The following is a 13,628-nucleotide window of genomic DNA, read 5'->3' as shown; positions in this document are numbered from 1 at the left end:
CCTCCATATTTCTTTTCCCCTAGAAATTGTGATTTTATTTTTTCCCCCATTTTCTCTCGGTTCATTTAATTTTCGAAATATTATAATTCGTTTGGAAATAATTTTTATATAATCTTATCCTTAAATGGAGGATGACGATTGCGTCCAACTGAAAAGGAATACTAACAAAGAATTTCTCATATAAAAAAGAAAATCTATCTGTATCATGTTACTATTCCCCTGTAAAAATAACAAGGAATGCATGACCAAGTTTAGATCTTTTCCCATAGGAAGGGACTAACAGGTCACCCTACTCGTCCTTGAAATACCATTGAATCAACGAGTTCCATGAATGAAGTAATGATCTCCCCTAGAATCCAAATTCCATGCACACATACACATGCACATACACAACACACACACACAAAATATTTTCTTATTGCATAATGTATATTATAAAATAAGAGCAGAAACTTTATTTGAAAAGAAATTTACTAATTTTCACATACATATTTTAATCGTAATCGATATATATAAATTAATTTTTATTTTATAATTATAAAGAATGTAATTAATTGATTAAGAGTTGAAGAAAATGTCGATTAAAGTCGTTAATCTCAATATTACATTATAAATAAAATATTAAAATAAAATATATTATTTTTACCCTTTAAACGTTGTTAATAAATCACTGTACGCGTTATCAATTCCAAAATTTCATTTATTGATACTGCATTTTTAATTTTACAGAGGTTACGTATCTATGATTCCTTATTACATGCATAAAACAATTTACCATTGGAATAACTAAATTTCACAAATATTCCATAACAAAATACGTTGTAATAATATAAAACGTTTATTAAATATATATATATATATCGCGATATATGAGCGAATAACTTGTTAACTTTAATGTATACGTTGTCAACAAAATTTCTAACATCGGTGTGGTCTACCGATAGATAAAGGACTTAGCCAAAATCTGCAATAATACGAAAGGTATCTGCTCTAATGCCGCGAAATTTGAAATGTAAATATCGTCGTTTGTACGACCCTAGAAAATAAGATGTTATATGCATTACCAACATTGAAATAAAATTGAATTTTTCGATAATATAGATAGTACATTTAATTTTTATTAAGTCAGATTAATTTAATTTATAGCAATACATTACAATTAACAAGATACATTAAGTTTTCTTATATATATATATATATATATATATGTATGTATATGTATAATTCCAAATCAATATTAAAATACTACGATCGATTCCCTTATCGTTTTCCCTTATTATTTTGCAATATATTCTAGTCTTAATTAATTTTTCAATACAGGATTAAAGAATAAAGTATCAGGAATAAAAGTTCTGTGACATAAAAATCTATTATTAGAGCTATTAATTAAACTTTTTTTTTTCTTTCTTTTTCTCTTTCTCTGCTTTCTCCTTTCTCCTCTCTCTCTCTCTCTCTCTCTCTCTCTCTCTCTCTCTCTCTCTCCCTCTCTCTCTCTCTCTCTCTCTCTTTCTACATATACGTATATATCGATGTAATCTTTAAACGTAAAACATCGGAACATCTTCATTTAATACAACCCTTACTTTTTCTTGTTCTTTTGATAACTCGTGTAATTTAATTGGAACACTAAAAATATCAAATTAAACATTTAAACATTTTTATAAATAAGTTAGTATTATACATTTTGTCATTACTTACTTTTGTATAAATGCTCTAGCTCGAAATGCTGCTAAATGGGCATAATATGTCGGTGCTGGATAACTAATTGATCTTGTGCATCGTGCAAACATATGACACAAATAATATGTAAGTTCTTCGATTTGATCCTCTGTCATATTTAATTCATTAAATACGCATTTATACTTGGTAGGTCGCGCAGTACCCTAGAACAAAATAATATATGGGTAATACTTATGGAATCGGAACCATACAGAGAAATTCGTTATTCAACGATGTACCTGAATGCTTGCATGCGATACAAGGTAAAAATCAATATGACTAGGATGTGTTATGTGTGTGTCTACTATGGTACCAGCTTGTACATTAAAATTTCTATCATCTGAATTTCTACTATCTGTAGGGAAAAATCGTATATGATGTCTTTTTTGCACTACAAGAAAAGTGATTAGGGGATTATAGTCCGTAGAAACTGAGTCAAATCCTTTTCGAAGGGCTAATAATTCAAAGTGTAACACCTGAGTTAATTGTCCTTCACTTACGCCATCGCTATAACAGAAATGATAATGTTTATTAACATATTGTTGACCGATAGTTTTTCTCAGAGTTTATCTTATGTCTCTGGCTCTATGCCATAGAGCGTCGTTTATTATTGAAAAGCATAAAGCGAAACAAAGGCGCTGCGATCGCGAGTTTACTCGTAATCGGTCAGAACCGTCTTGGCATGACAACGCGAGTTTACTCGTGACCGGTCAACAATGTGTTAATATAATATTGTGAAAAATTCGCTAAAGTTCAATATTAGAAAAAATTTATATTAATTTGATATTATATTTTAATTAGCTTATTTACCGATAAACAATAATTTTCCTTGGGTAGATTCCCATGGTTTTATGATAATACTTCAACAATTTGCTAACAATCTCCGCAAAATCATTAATAATTTCTTGTCTCGGTTGTTGAAGTCTAATTTCGATTTTATATCTAAATGCAGTTCTGTCACAACTTGCAGCAACCTATATTATAACAAAATTTGTTATATGTATTAGAATATTCGTAATAAAACGCTAAAGAAATTTATAAAAATAATATTTACTGCAGCTATAGAAGGTATATCTTTAGAATCTGGTGAAGGATGCGTTACATCAGCGCCAATCAAAATACAATCTGGTGTTAAAATACTAGGTCTGCAAAGAAAAAATTAGTAGTAGACACAATCTTGAATTTAATATACTGTAGTATGTATATATTAGGTTGATAAAAAATGTCGATTTTCTTTTTTTCTCTTAAGAAATAAATGCGGATTCTGAAGTATTAATAATAATAATAATTCATTCTATACTCTTTAAAGTACAGATGTCAGAGTTTTCATGCAGGTATTTTTTTGTTTTTATCTTTTATTTGTACTCACTTCAAACAGTTGATCTCATAAAATTGAACAAAAAACAAATTTCTATCAGTTTTTCGTATGAATTTAAAATTGATTGCAAAACTAAAAAAATGACTTATAATATTAAGCGTGTCTGTGGAAAAAATAGTGAATGAAACACACAGTACAAAAGGTAAAAACACACAGTAAAAAAGGTTTCAAAAATTTCGAGACAGAAATAAGGCCTCCAAAATGAAGAAGGTCGTGGACACAATTTTCTGCCCTTGACAACGTCTAATTGAAGGATTTGGTTGAAGCTAATCCAAACAACTACTCAAGAACTCGCACTAGATATGGGTACGTCATCTAATTGTTATTGACCACCTGAGGTAATCAGAAAAGAAAAAAGTAAATTGACACATGAGTACCGCATAAATTAAGTGAAACAACACTCTACCAAATTTTTATGAATTCCAAAAATTGTACGAAATGGACTATGAATCCATCATAACATCCTCCCCTGATCTATCGCCATCAGATTACCATTTCTTGTAAGGGAAAATCTTTAAAATGACTTCAAAGCTTTTATGAATTCTAGAAATCCGAAATGTGTTGGCAAAAATGTGTAGATTGCACAGTGGCTTTTATTTCAATTAATATAATTTAATCCGAGATATGTTATATATAAATTGAATTTTTATATATAAATATAATTGAAAACCGACATTAATTAATTTTTTATCAACCTAATATCATAAATTTTTTTATATTTTTTTATATCATATTAAATTTTATATCATATCAAATTTATTATACATAGTATTATAAATATATATAATAGAAAATGACATACCTAACTTGACCAGAAATTTCATGATTTACGCCATTAAGTTTAGAATTTATTTTCAAAAGGATATTTCCTATCGTTGCTGGATTCAATTTTCTTTGAACAGTTATAGATTTAATACACTGTGTAAGTACACCTAATCGTAATTCAGTGACCTGCTTCACTGTACCTTCAATGATGAATAATTACAAAAACTTTTTTAATAAATTGAACAAGAGAATAATTTAATAGATTAATTAAATTACTTACTATATGAGTCATTAAAGTCTGGAATAATAACTATAATAAGTTTTACCCCATTATCTTTCAATTTTCCAAAACAATGTAACAATGTAGACACGTTATTATAGCAAGACTGAAACGGTTTTAAAGCATCGCCCATAACCATACCAACCGTTTTTGCTAAAATAAAAAATACAATATTTCGTTTCTTATAATATTTAATAACTATATTACAATACTATTATTGAAATCGTTAAATAAATGTCAATTGTTAATTTATATTTACCGCCCTCTTGCAGCATATTGCATAAGTTGTACAGTTCCCTGTCTCTTATTATTTTATCAACTAAATTTACAATAGTCCATTGATTATCAAATAAAGTACTTGGATTTAGAAATTTTTTCGGCCTCCAAACACCCTTCGTTACAGACACAATATTATTATTATTATAATTCAATTTAGGAGCATCTAATACTCTAGCTGGTACCCTTTCAAATTCTGGTTTTATAGAGAAATTGAATTCATTTCTCATAGTTGGATGATCATTTATTCTTAAAGCTCGAAACTGTAATAATAATTGTTATAATATATATATATATATATGTAATACATATAATATAAAATATGTTATATACACACATGTTATACATACATGTATATGCATTACATGTATGCTAATAAAATACTTACACCTTCCATTATCTTTTCTTTACGTTTGTCAGTAGATGTTGCTGCGAATCTTATCATTTTAGAAGTTTGCATTTCATCCATTTTTTTTCGAACTGTTTGTCCAGCTACTATTGTACAAAGCTGAAAATTTTTAAATAAATGATATTTTCACTTTGCATTAAATATATTATTTCTATTTCATAATAAATGTTAAACGCACTTCTGGAGGTACATATATTTTCTTATTTTCTGGCCCTATCCATAAACAAGGCAAATAAGGATAACGTATTACATAATTTTTTTCATTTCTAAAATACTTCTCAATAGTACACGATGTTCCATCAGCACGTGAAAATACATTTTTCCTTGGACAATCAACGAAACCACGCACTATTTGTGTTCGTTTGGATGATGGTATATTTGGTATCACATAATGAACTTTTAATCCAACTAAATGTTTTTTTATTTTATCTACATACTGATATACATCGTCTGAAGTAATATCTCTGTTCTCTCCACGTAAACACATTTCTCTCAGTAGTTCAATAACATTTTGAGATTTGGGAAAACCCTTATGTGCAACTAAATAAACAAATAAAACATATGTCTATGTAAAAACATTTAAAATCTTTTGTAACATTAAACTAATATATACATTACCATCTATATTAAATAAAGGTTTCCATCCTAATACAGCAGATTGGAATGAACCTACCCACAATTCCATACCATTTGTCAAATTTTCTGGCTTATTTACTGGTGGCCAAAATATTGATCTACCAACCTGTCAAAATATACCAAAATTTTAAGAAAAATGATCTATTTTTAACAGGTAAAAAAAAAAACGATATTTCATTTATACATATCATTTAAATATTTTGGTTTATGCCTCATATTTCAACAAATCAAAATCATTTTATGTTAGAGTTCATACAAAAAAAAAAAACCTAGATTTTAAAGTTTAAAGCTATCTTAAATAGAAACACGAAACAATTGATCATCAATAATTAATAATTGATTTCATATAAATAAAATAAAAAGTATATATAATTTAAATATTGTTAGGAGCGCCCACACAACTCCGTGTAAAAACATAAAACGAACTATAATATTTATCAAAAACAACTAATGTACAATTAGAAGATATACAAGCTCTCTTAAGAAAATAGTAATTTATCCCGAACGTTCGTGAGTTATGTCTTCTCAGCCAGAATTCTCTTCGAAGATAGACAAATTCTCTCATTATCTAGAAATGACTTATTCGTTTCGAGTTCACTCCGGCTGGGTCGTAACAATATATATCAAATAATTCTTAAAAGTTATAAAATATATCATAAAATACAGAAGATAATGAAAAGTACTTATTTTACCTACCGGAATATAATATGACAGAGGTCCATGGCGCAAGATGACTTCAAGAGCTTGCATTCCAGACTGAACTGCTAATGTCTCATTAAAACCAGGTCTTATATCCTTTAGAAATGAAAGATCTATAGAAGTAGTTTTTTTCATTTCAACTTGAAATTCTCTTTCTTGATTATTATCAAGAATCGTAACTATATCATTTATCTAATTCAAGGAAAATTTCGTTATTTTTTTATAATTATTATAATTTTATAATTTATTGTTTAAATTTTATATACTTACATATGTAGGAAATGGCAAATCATTCGCGCTATAAGCAATCTTATTTCCATCATACGCTGGGTTACGAGTTGGAAATTTTTTCTTTCTAAATGCTTCAAAAACAGTTCTTCTTAAAAACTTCGGCTTATCAGGAGTAATAGTTACATCATATTGAGTAACATTTGTTTTAAAATTTTTTAATTCCAATCCCATCACATTGACTTCGACCATTATACGTCGACCAAGTGTTCCACATACGTTAGGATTTCTTCTTACAGGTATACTAAGAGCCAACTGACCAGCTACAGACTTTGTTAACTTTTCTTGTATTGCAGTATATGGTACTGGTGCTTGTGATTGTGATTGTTGTGGGGATGGTTGTGATTTTTGTTCCCGTGATTGTGATTGTTGTGGCAACGGTTGTGATTTTTGTGGCAACGGTTGCGATTTTTTTGCCCATGATTGTGATTGTTGTGGCAATGGTTGTGGTTTCTGTGACAATGGTTGTGATTGTTGTGGCAACGGTTGTGATTGTTGTGACAACGGTTGCAATTTTTGTGCCCATGATTGTGATTGTTGTGTCAACGGTTGTGGCTTTTGTGACGACGGTTGTGATTTTTGTGACAACGGTTGTGATTTTTGTGGCAACAGTTGTGATTTTTGTTGCAACGGTTGTGATTTCTGTGGCAACTGTTGTGATTGTTGCGGCAACGATTGTGATTGTTGTGGCAACGGTTGTGATTTTTGCGATGATTGTGATTGTTGTGGTTTGTGCGATGATTGTGATTGTTGTGTCAACGGTTGTGGCTTTTGTGACGACGGTTGTGATTTTTGTGGCAACAGTTGTGATTTTTGTTGCAACGGTTGTGATTTCTGTGGCAACTGTTGTGATTGTTGCGGCAACGGTTGTGATTGTTGTGGCAACGGTTTTGATTTATGCGATGATTGTGATTGTTGTGGTTTGTGCGATGATTGTGATTGTTGTGGTACTGATGAAGTTGGTGATGGAGTTGATGACTTTGATAACATCGAAGCAAACGATATTGGTTGTGTTTGTTGTGGTGCTGATGAAGTTGATGTTGCTTGTGATACTTGTGATGAAGATGGCACCATATGTTGACCTTCAACCTGAAAAATAATATTTACATATTCTTATGTGTAGGAGAAATAATATGAATATAATACCATCTACACGATTACATATAACTTAAAATTCTTTAAAAAAAATCAACATTTAATCAGAACATTTACATGTTGACGAGATCGTTGTAATTGCTGACTCGACTGCTGTGGCTGTCTTGATCCTTGATCTTTCTCATGTCCACTATGATGTGCTGACGACTGCTGATATGATCGTTCTTGTTGTGTTGTTACTTGATCCTGTTGGGAAAGGCTAGATGGATCAGCAGATGGAAGATTTGAGCTTCGCTTCTTTCCTAAAAAAATAATTCGTATTGTATAGTTGTTACGAAATACTCATACGGAGTTAAAAATCTTATACGAAATGTAATGAAATATGAAATTTATAAAGAATTACATACCTTTTTTTTTGCCCATTATTAATTACAAATATCAAGACTATAAATTATTATACTGTAAATGCGTTACAATTTAAATTATAATATATATTCTACGATACGTTAACATTTATCTGAACTCTTTTCACACCCAATATGGCGAACTGATATTAGTAGACTGCGCAATATTTTTACATACAATGGGCTTTTATAGAGTTATAATTCGGGGAATTACAGAATTATATTTCCGTTTGGTGATTTAATATATTTCTTACACTTTTAAACTAGTCTTAACAATCAAAACCGATTTAATCTACCACTCATCTTACACAACTGGAAACTATACGTATCAAAATGGAGAATACTTTTAAAGTGAAAGTTCAAATGATTAAGGCTGTTCATCACTTTTCGCTCGAAGCGTATGTGACTTCAGCGACAGATCTGGACAAAATATGAACTACAAGCGTAAGCATATTGCTGTCTCACCATACGTTTATCGTATCGGTGTATAAGCTTGGATTTGCATAAGTTTAGTAAGCTGTGAATTCGCACTTTTCAGTCTCTTATATGTATATCTTTATTTAATAGTATAGTGCACTTACAGTGATCTGTGCTAGACATGATGTCAGTATGCATTGGTTTCACACAGATGCATAAAGAATAATAAATATAATTGACACATGTAATAATTAGTTTCGCAAATTTGCGAAAAAATAAGATTTTGTTGAATGTTTTATCAAAAACAATTTTTGAATACTTATTAATATATATATATATACATATATATATATATATGCATATATATACTTATATATATACTTACTATATTACTATATTGTATATTATTATAGTAATGTAACAATAATAATAATATATAACGTCTATATGAAAATCACAAATGGGGGGAAGCTTTTCTTTTCCCAGAGATTTCGAAGGGCGCTACTATTCAAAACTTTTTCCTTGTAAAAATTTTAAAAGTACCATTTACGTCAACAATAAGAACAGGTATAATTCTTGACCAATTTTGGTAAGATCTAATTTTAAAAAAGAAAGTTTTAATCTAGAATTCCGCTTTTTCGAATTTTTGAAAAACTATTTTTGATAAAATACCATTTTTTAAAACGGTTTTTTTTTTTTTTTTTTTTTTTTTTTTTTTTTTTTTTTCAAAGAAAAAATTCCAAAAAACGAAATCGTAACGAAATCTTGTTTATCAAAATCGATCAAAGATAATGCCTATTCTCATCATTGACGTAAAGTATGAAAAACCAGGAATGATGAACAGCCTTAATAATAAAAGATTAATGCATTCTTAATTAAAAAATTACTTTACTTTCTATTCGATCGCAGTGCCAAATCTCTAAATTGTACTCGTTGCTGATTGGTCTTTGGTCCACATTTTGATGTTCGTTAATTCATTAATACCATATTATCTGAGGCGCCAAATTTACCGTTTGTAGGACTATTCTATAGTGATATATAATCTATGATCCTATAGGTTTTATAGCACATTCTATGATTTTTTGACTCGAAAATTTATTGATACGTTCGTGTTTATTCTGCACACGTGTGATTTTCAATATATATTTCTGTTTATTCATTGTATTTTCATTATAAAAGAAATTACAATGGCGGAATTTACTAATGATTTATTTGATGTTTTTGAAGAGGCAAGTGATGTGGAAATAATACCTAGATCAGTGAAAGAAGTTAATACAATGTAAGAATATAACAAATTTTATTTGTAATCTATATAAATATAACTTATAAAAGATATTCATTTGAAAATATTATCCAGAAAAGTTGATTCTAATAATACATCGAAACGTGATCTTGAAAATGATCATGAAGAACAAGTGACGAAAAAACTAAAAACAGACTCACTCTTGGACGATATCAAGTAGGTTAATTGTTTTACATTTTCTCTTTTGCTAATTCGTTTATAAAAGTTGTTTATTTATTTAATATATAATAAACTTTTTATTATGATACTATGATAGTAATATATGTCTTATTTTAATTTCACTATATATTTATTGTGAAATTTTTATTATTAATATAGTATAGATGAATTGGCATCACGTATTAAAATTCATACTATAGAAACAATAGAATCATGTACACATGAAGTAGCAGTACCACCGGATCAAGAATATATTTCATTAGAAACTAAACAAACCAAACCAGCTAAGGAATATAAATTTGTTTTGGATCCTTTTCAAAAGGAGGCAATACTATGTATTGAAAATAATCAATCTGTTCTTGTTTCTGCACATACATCGGCAGGGAAAACTGTTGTTGCAGAGTATATATATTTTTTTTATATGTATTAGCAACTAACAAAATAATTACAAGAGATAATTTCATTTAATAGGTATGCGATAGCCTGTTCTTTAAGAGACAAACAAAGAGTAATATATACAACTCCCATAAAAGCTCTGAGTAATCAGAAATACAGAGAATTTTATGAAGAATTTAAGGATGTAGGATTAGTAACAGGAGATGTTACAATTAATCCAACAGCTAGTGTTCTTATTATGACAACAGAAATTTTAAGAAATATGCTTTATAGGGGTTCTGAGGTTTAACAAAATTAATGATCTTTATCATATAATATATATGTATTCTATTAATTTTAACACCAAATATTTATTATCTTTAGGTTATGCGAGAAGTTGGTTGGGTAATATTTGATGAAATTCATTATATGCGTGACAAAGAAAGAGGCGTAGTATGGGAAGAAACTCTAATTCTTTTACCTGATAATGTACATTATGTGTTTCTATCTGCTACTATACCTAATGCACGTCAGTTTGTTGAGTGGGTTGCTCATTTACATAAACAACCATGTCATGTTGTTTATACTGACTATCGACCAACACCGTTACAACACTATATATTTCCAGTTGGTGGAGATGGTATTCATTTGGTATATAGAATACTTGATGATTATTTCCTTTAGTAAAATAGAATGCAAGAAGTATTATAATTTATGTTTTTTTGTAATAATAGGTTGTAGATGAAACAGGACAATTCAAAGAGGAAAATTTCAATAGAGCCATGGCTTGTCTTCAACACGGAGATGCTGCTAAAGGTGATACGAAAGGTCGTAAAGGTGGCCTTCGAGTAACAAATGACGGACAAACAAATATTTTTAAAATGGTAAAGATGATTATGGAAAGAAATTTTGCCCCGGTTATTATCTTTAGTTTCTCTAAAAAAGATTGTGAAATCTATGCAATGCAAATGGCACAATTAGATTTAAATACATTGGAAGAAAAAAAATTAGTAGATGAAGTTTTCAACAATGCTATGGATGTTTTAAGCGAAGAAGACAGACGATTACCACAAGTCGAGAACGTACTTCCTCTTTTAAGACGTGGTATTGGTATTCATCATGGAGGACTCTTGCCTATTCTAAAAGAAACTGTGGAAATTTTATTTGGTGAAGGATTAATTAAAGCATTATTTGCCACGGAAACTTTTGCAATGGGATTAAATATGCCTGCAAGAACAGTTTTATTTACAGCGCCACGTAAATTTGATGGCAAAAATTTTCGTTGGATTACATCTGGAGAATATATCCAAATGTCTGGACGTGCTGGTAGGAGAGGCTTGGATGAAAAAGGAATAGTTATTTTAATGATCGATGAACAAGTTAAACCGGTTGTCTGTAAAGAAATTGTACAAGGAAAACCAGATCCAATAAATTCTGCATTCCATTTAACATATAATATGGTGCTCAATCTTCTTAGAGTAGAAGAAATAAATCCAGAATATATGTTAGAAAGAAGTTTCTATCAATTTCAAAATCAAGCTTGTATACCAAATTTATACAATAGTATGTATTTTTTTTTTATTCTATTGAAAGTATGTTAAAGTATAGTATATTCAACTTAACATTATTCCGTATATTTTATCATTTTTACAGAAGTAAAAAAGTTGGAAGTTGCATATAATGAAATCAATATAGAAAAGTATAATCAGATATCTACATATCACGATATTCGCGAGCAATTAGATCGATTAAGTACTGAATTTAGATCATTTTTGACAAAACCAGAGTATTTACTTCCATTTTTGCAACCTGGTAGATTGATAAAGGTATGTTTGATACAACATAAAGTAATTTTAAAATATCTAAACTTATATTTATATGTATTAACTCTATATTCCATATTTGCTTATTATCTTCTTCATTTATTTATATTTTTAAAAGGTAAAAAGTGGAAATGAAACATTTGATTGGGGTATTATAGTAAATTTCAAAAAGAAAAATCCCAAAAATCCAATAAAGGAAAAGTCCGTTTTGATTATTGATATTTTACTCCATGTATCTAAAAAATCTTCTGAAGGAAGTCTATTACCTTGTCGTGATGGAGAGGAAGGTGATATAGAAGTTGTTCCTGTTTTACATACATTAATTTCCCAAATCAGTTCTCTTAGATTATATCATCCGAATGATTTAAGGCCTACTGATAATAGAAAAAGTGTATTGAAAACCATTCAAGAAGTGAAAAAACGGTTCCCAGATGGACTGCCATTATTAAATCCCATAACTGATATGCACATTGAAGATCAGAGTTTTAAAGACATTGTTAAAAGAATTGAAGTTCTAGAAGAAAGACTTTACTCTCATCCTTTGCATAAGGTAAGAATGTCCTCTTCGTCCCTCCCCCTTCAAATATGAATATATGTAAATATAAACTTTGGACTTTTTATTAAGAATGAGTATCATTTAAACTAAAAATTTAAATTTAATTTATTTAACTTATATTTTGTAATACAGGATTGTAATGTGAATACATTATATGAACAATTTTTACATAAAGAAGAATTAGGTGTGCAACTAAAACAAGCAAAAACAGAACTAAAACAGGCTAAATCCATACTTCAAATGGATGAATTAAAATGTAGAAAACGAGTACTTCGAAGGATGGCCTATTGTACAGCAGCTGATGTAATAGAATTAAAAGGCAGAGTTGCTTGTGAATTAAATGGAACTGATGAATTATTAATGACAGAAATGATTTTTAATGGTTTATTTAATTCATTAAGTATACCACAAATGGTAGCTTTAATTAGTTGTTTTGTGTGTGATGATAAATCTAATGAAATGCCTAAAAGTACTGAAGAATTAAGTGGACCACTTAGGCAAATGCAAGATTTAGCTCGAAGGATAGCCAAAGTTTCAACTGAAGCTAATTTAGACTTAGATGAAGATACATACGTAGAAAGATTTAAACCATACCTGATGGATGTTGTATATGCTTGGTGTAAAGGTGCAACCTTTTTACAGATATGTAAAATGACAGATATATTTGAAGGTATAGATAATTAATATAATTGTCTGTGTAAATAGCTGTTATTAATATATATAGTTATATTATAATTATTAATATATTTCAGGATCGATAATAAGATGTATGCGTCGTTTAGAAGAAGTTCTAAGGCAATTATGTCAAGCTGCAAAAAATATTGGAAATACAGATTTAGAAAATAAATTTAGTGAAGCAATTAAACTTATAAAAAGAGACATTGTTTTTGCTGCATCTTTGTATTTATAACTAAAATATATAAAAAAATTTTTACAGCAATATTCTATTTCTAAGTTTATTTTAATAACAACAATAAGTAGAATAAAATTTTCAAAATGTAATTTATTTTGTGGATATTTAAAACATACAATTCACATGTATGGGG

The 13,628-nt window shown here is 29.0% G+C and overlaps 2 protein-coding genes across 3 annotated transcripts; one reads left to right on the top strand and one right to left on the bottom strand.

The window, feature by feature from the left end:
* Positions 1-1,437: 1,437 nt before the first annotated feature.
* On the bottom strand, positions 1,438-8,093 carry AGO2 (Argonaute 2). The gene is made up of 15 exons (XM_035880840.2): positions 7,953-8,093; positions 7,663-7,847; positions 6,433-7,539; positions 6,160-6,354; positions 5,446-5,569; positions 5,006-5,367; positions 4,807-4,926; positions 4,402-4,681; positions 4,143-4,295; positions 3,900-4,062; positions 2,774-2,864; positions 2,530-2,693; positions 1,959-2,226; positions 1,699-1,883; positions 1,438-1,626 (listed from the first exon to the last, which is right to left on the bottom strand). The coding sequence occupies exons 1-15, from the start codon at positions 7,966-7,968 to the stop codon at positions 1,539-1,541; spliced, it is 3,501 nt and encodes a 1,166-aa protein (XP_035736733.2). The 5' UTR covers positions 7,969-8,093; the 3' UTR covers positions 1,438-1,538.
* A 218-nt stretch (positions 8,094-8,311) lies between these two features.
* Mtr4 (exosome RNA helicase Mtr4) lies at positions 8,312-13,624 on the top strand. 2 transcript variants are annotated; one of them, XM_035880857.2, is made up of 11 exons: positions 8,312-8,393; positions 9,594-9,645; positions 9,724-9,825; positions 9,988-10,230; positions 10,300-10,507; positions 10,588-10,854; positions 10,938-11,766; positions 11,857-12,029; positions 12,145-12,576; positions 12,715-13,252; positions 13,335-13,624. In XM_035880857.2, exons 1-11 carry the CDS (start codon positions 8,381-8,383, stop codon positions 13,490-13,492), a joined length of 3,015 nt encoding a protein of 1,004 aa, XP_035736750.1. In that variant the 5' UTR covers positions 8,312-8,380; the 3' UTR covers positions 13,493-13,624. The 2 variants fall into 2 exon arrangements, with proteins under 2 accessions (XP_035736750.1, XP_035736749.1); XM_035880856.2 differs by lacking the exon at positions 8,312-8,393 and having other exon boundaries at positions 9,203-9,645.
* The last annotated feature ends 4 nt before the right edge of the window (positions 13,625-13,628 follow it).

The sequence above is a fragment of the Vespa mandarinia genome, chromosome 5, assembly GCF_050613455.1.
Source record: "Vespa mandarinia isolate Hongniang chromosome 5, ASM5061345v1, whole genome shotgun sequence".
Classification (NCBI taxonomy): domain Eukaryota; kingdom Metazoa; phylum Arthropoda; class Insecta; order Hymenoptera; family Vespidae; genus Vespa; species Vespa mandarinia.
Note: the sequence above shows the minus strand (reverse complement) of the source record. Positions and strands in the feature narration are given on the sequence as shown.

Bases quoted from the DNA above. Each gene is read 5' to 3' on its own strand.
- Mtr4 (XM_035880856.2), top strand. From the start codon at position 9,554: ATGGCGGAATTTACTAATGATTTATTTGATGTTTTTGAAGAGGCAAGT. The intron at 10,231-10,299 runs GTATATATATTT...TTCATTTAATAG, and splicing joins GGGAAAACTGTTGTTGCAGA to GTATGCGATAGCCTGTTCTT. The intron at 11,767-11,856 runs GTATGTATTTTT...TCATTTTTACAG, and splicing joins TATACCAAATTTATACAATA to AAGTAAAAAAGTTGGAAGTT.
- AGO2 (XM_035880840.2), bottom strand. The intron at 5,570-6,159 runs GTAGGTAAAATA...ATATTTTGACAG, and splicing joins CTCTGTCATATTATATTCCG to GTTGGTAGATCAATATTTTG. The intron at 4,682-4,806 runs GTAAGTATTTTA...TTATTATTACAG, and splicing joins AAGAAAAGATAATGGAAGGT to TTTCGAGCTTTAAGAATAAA.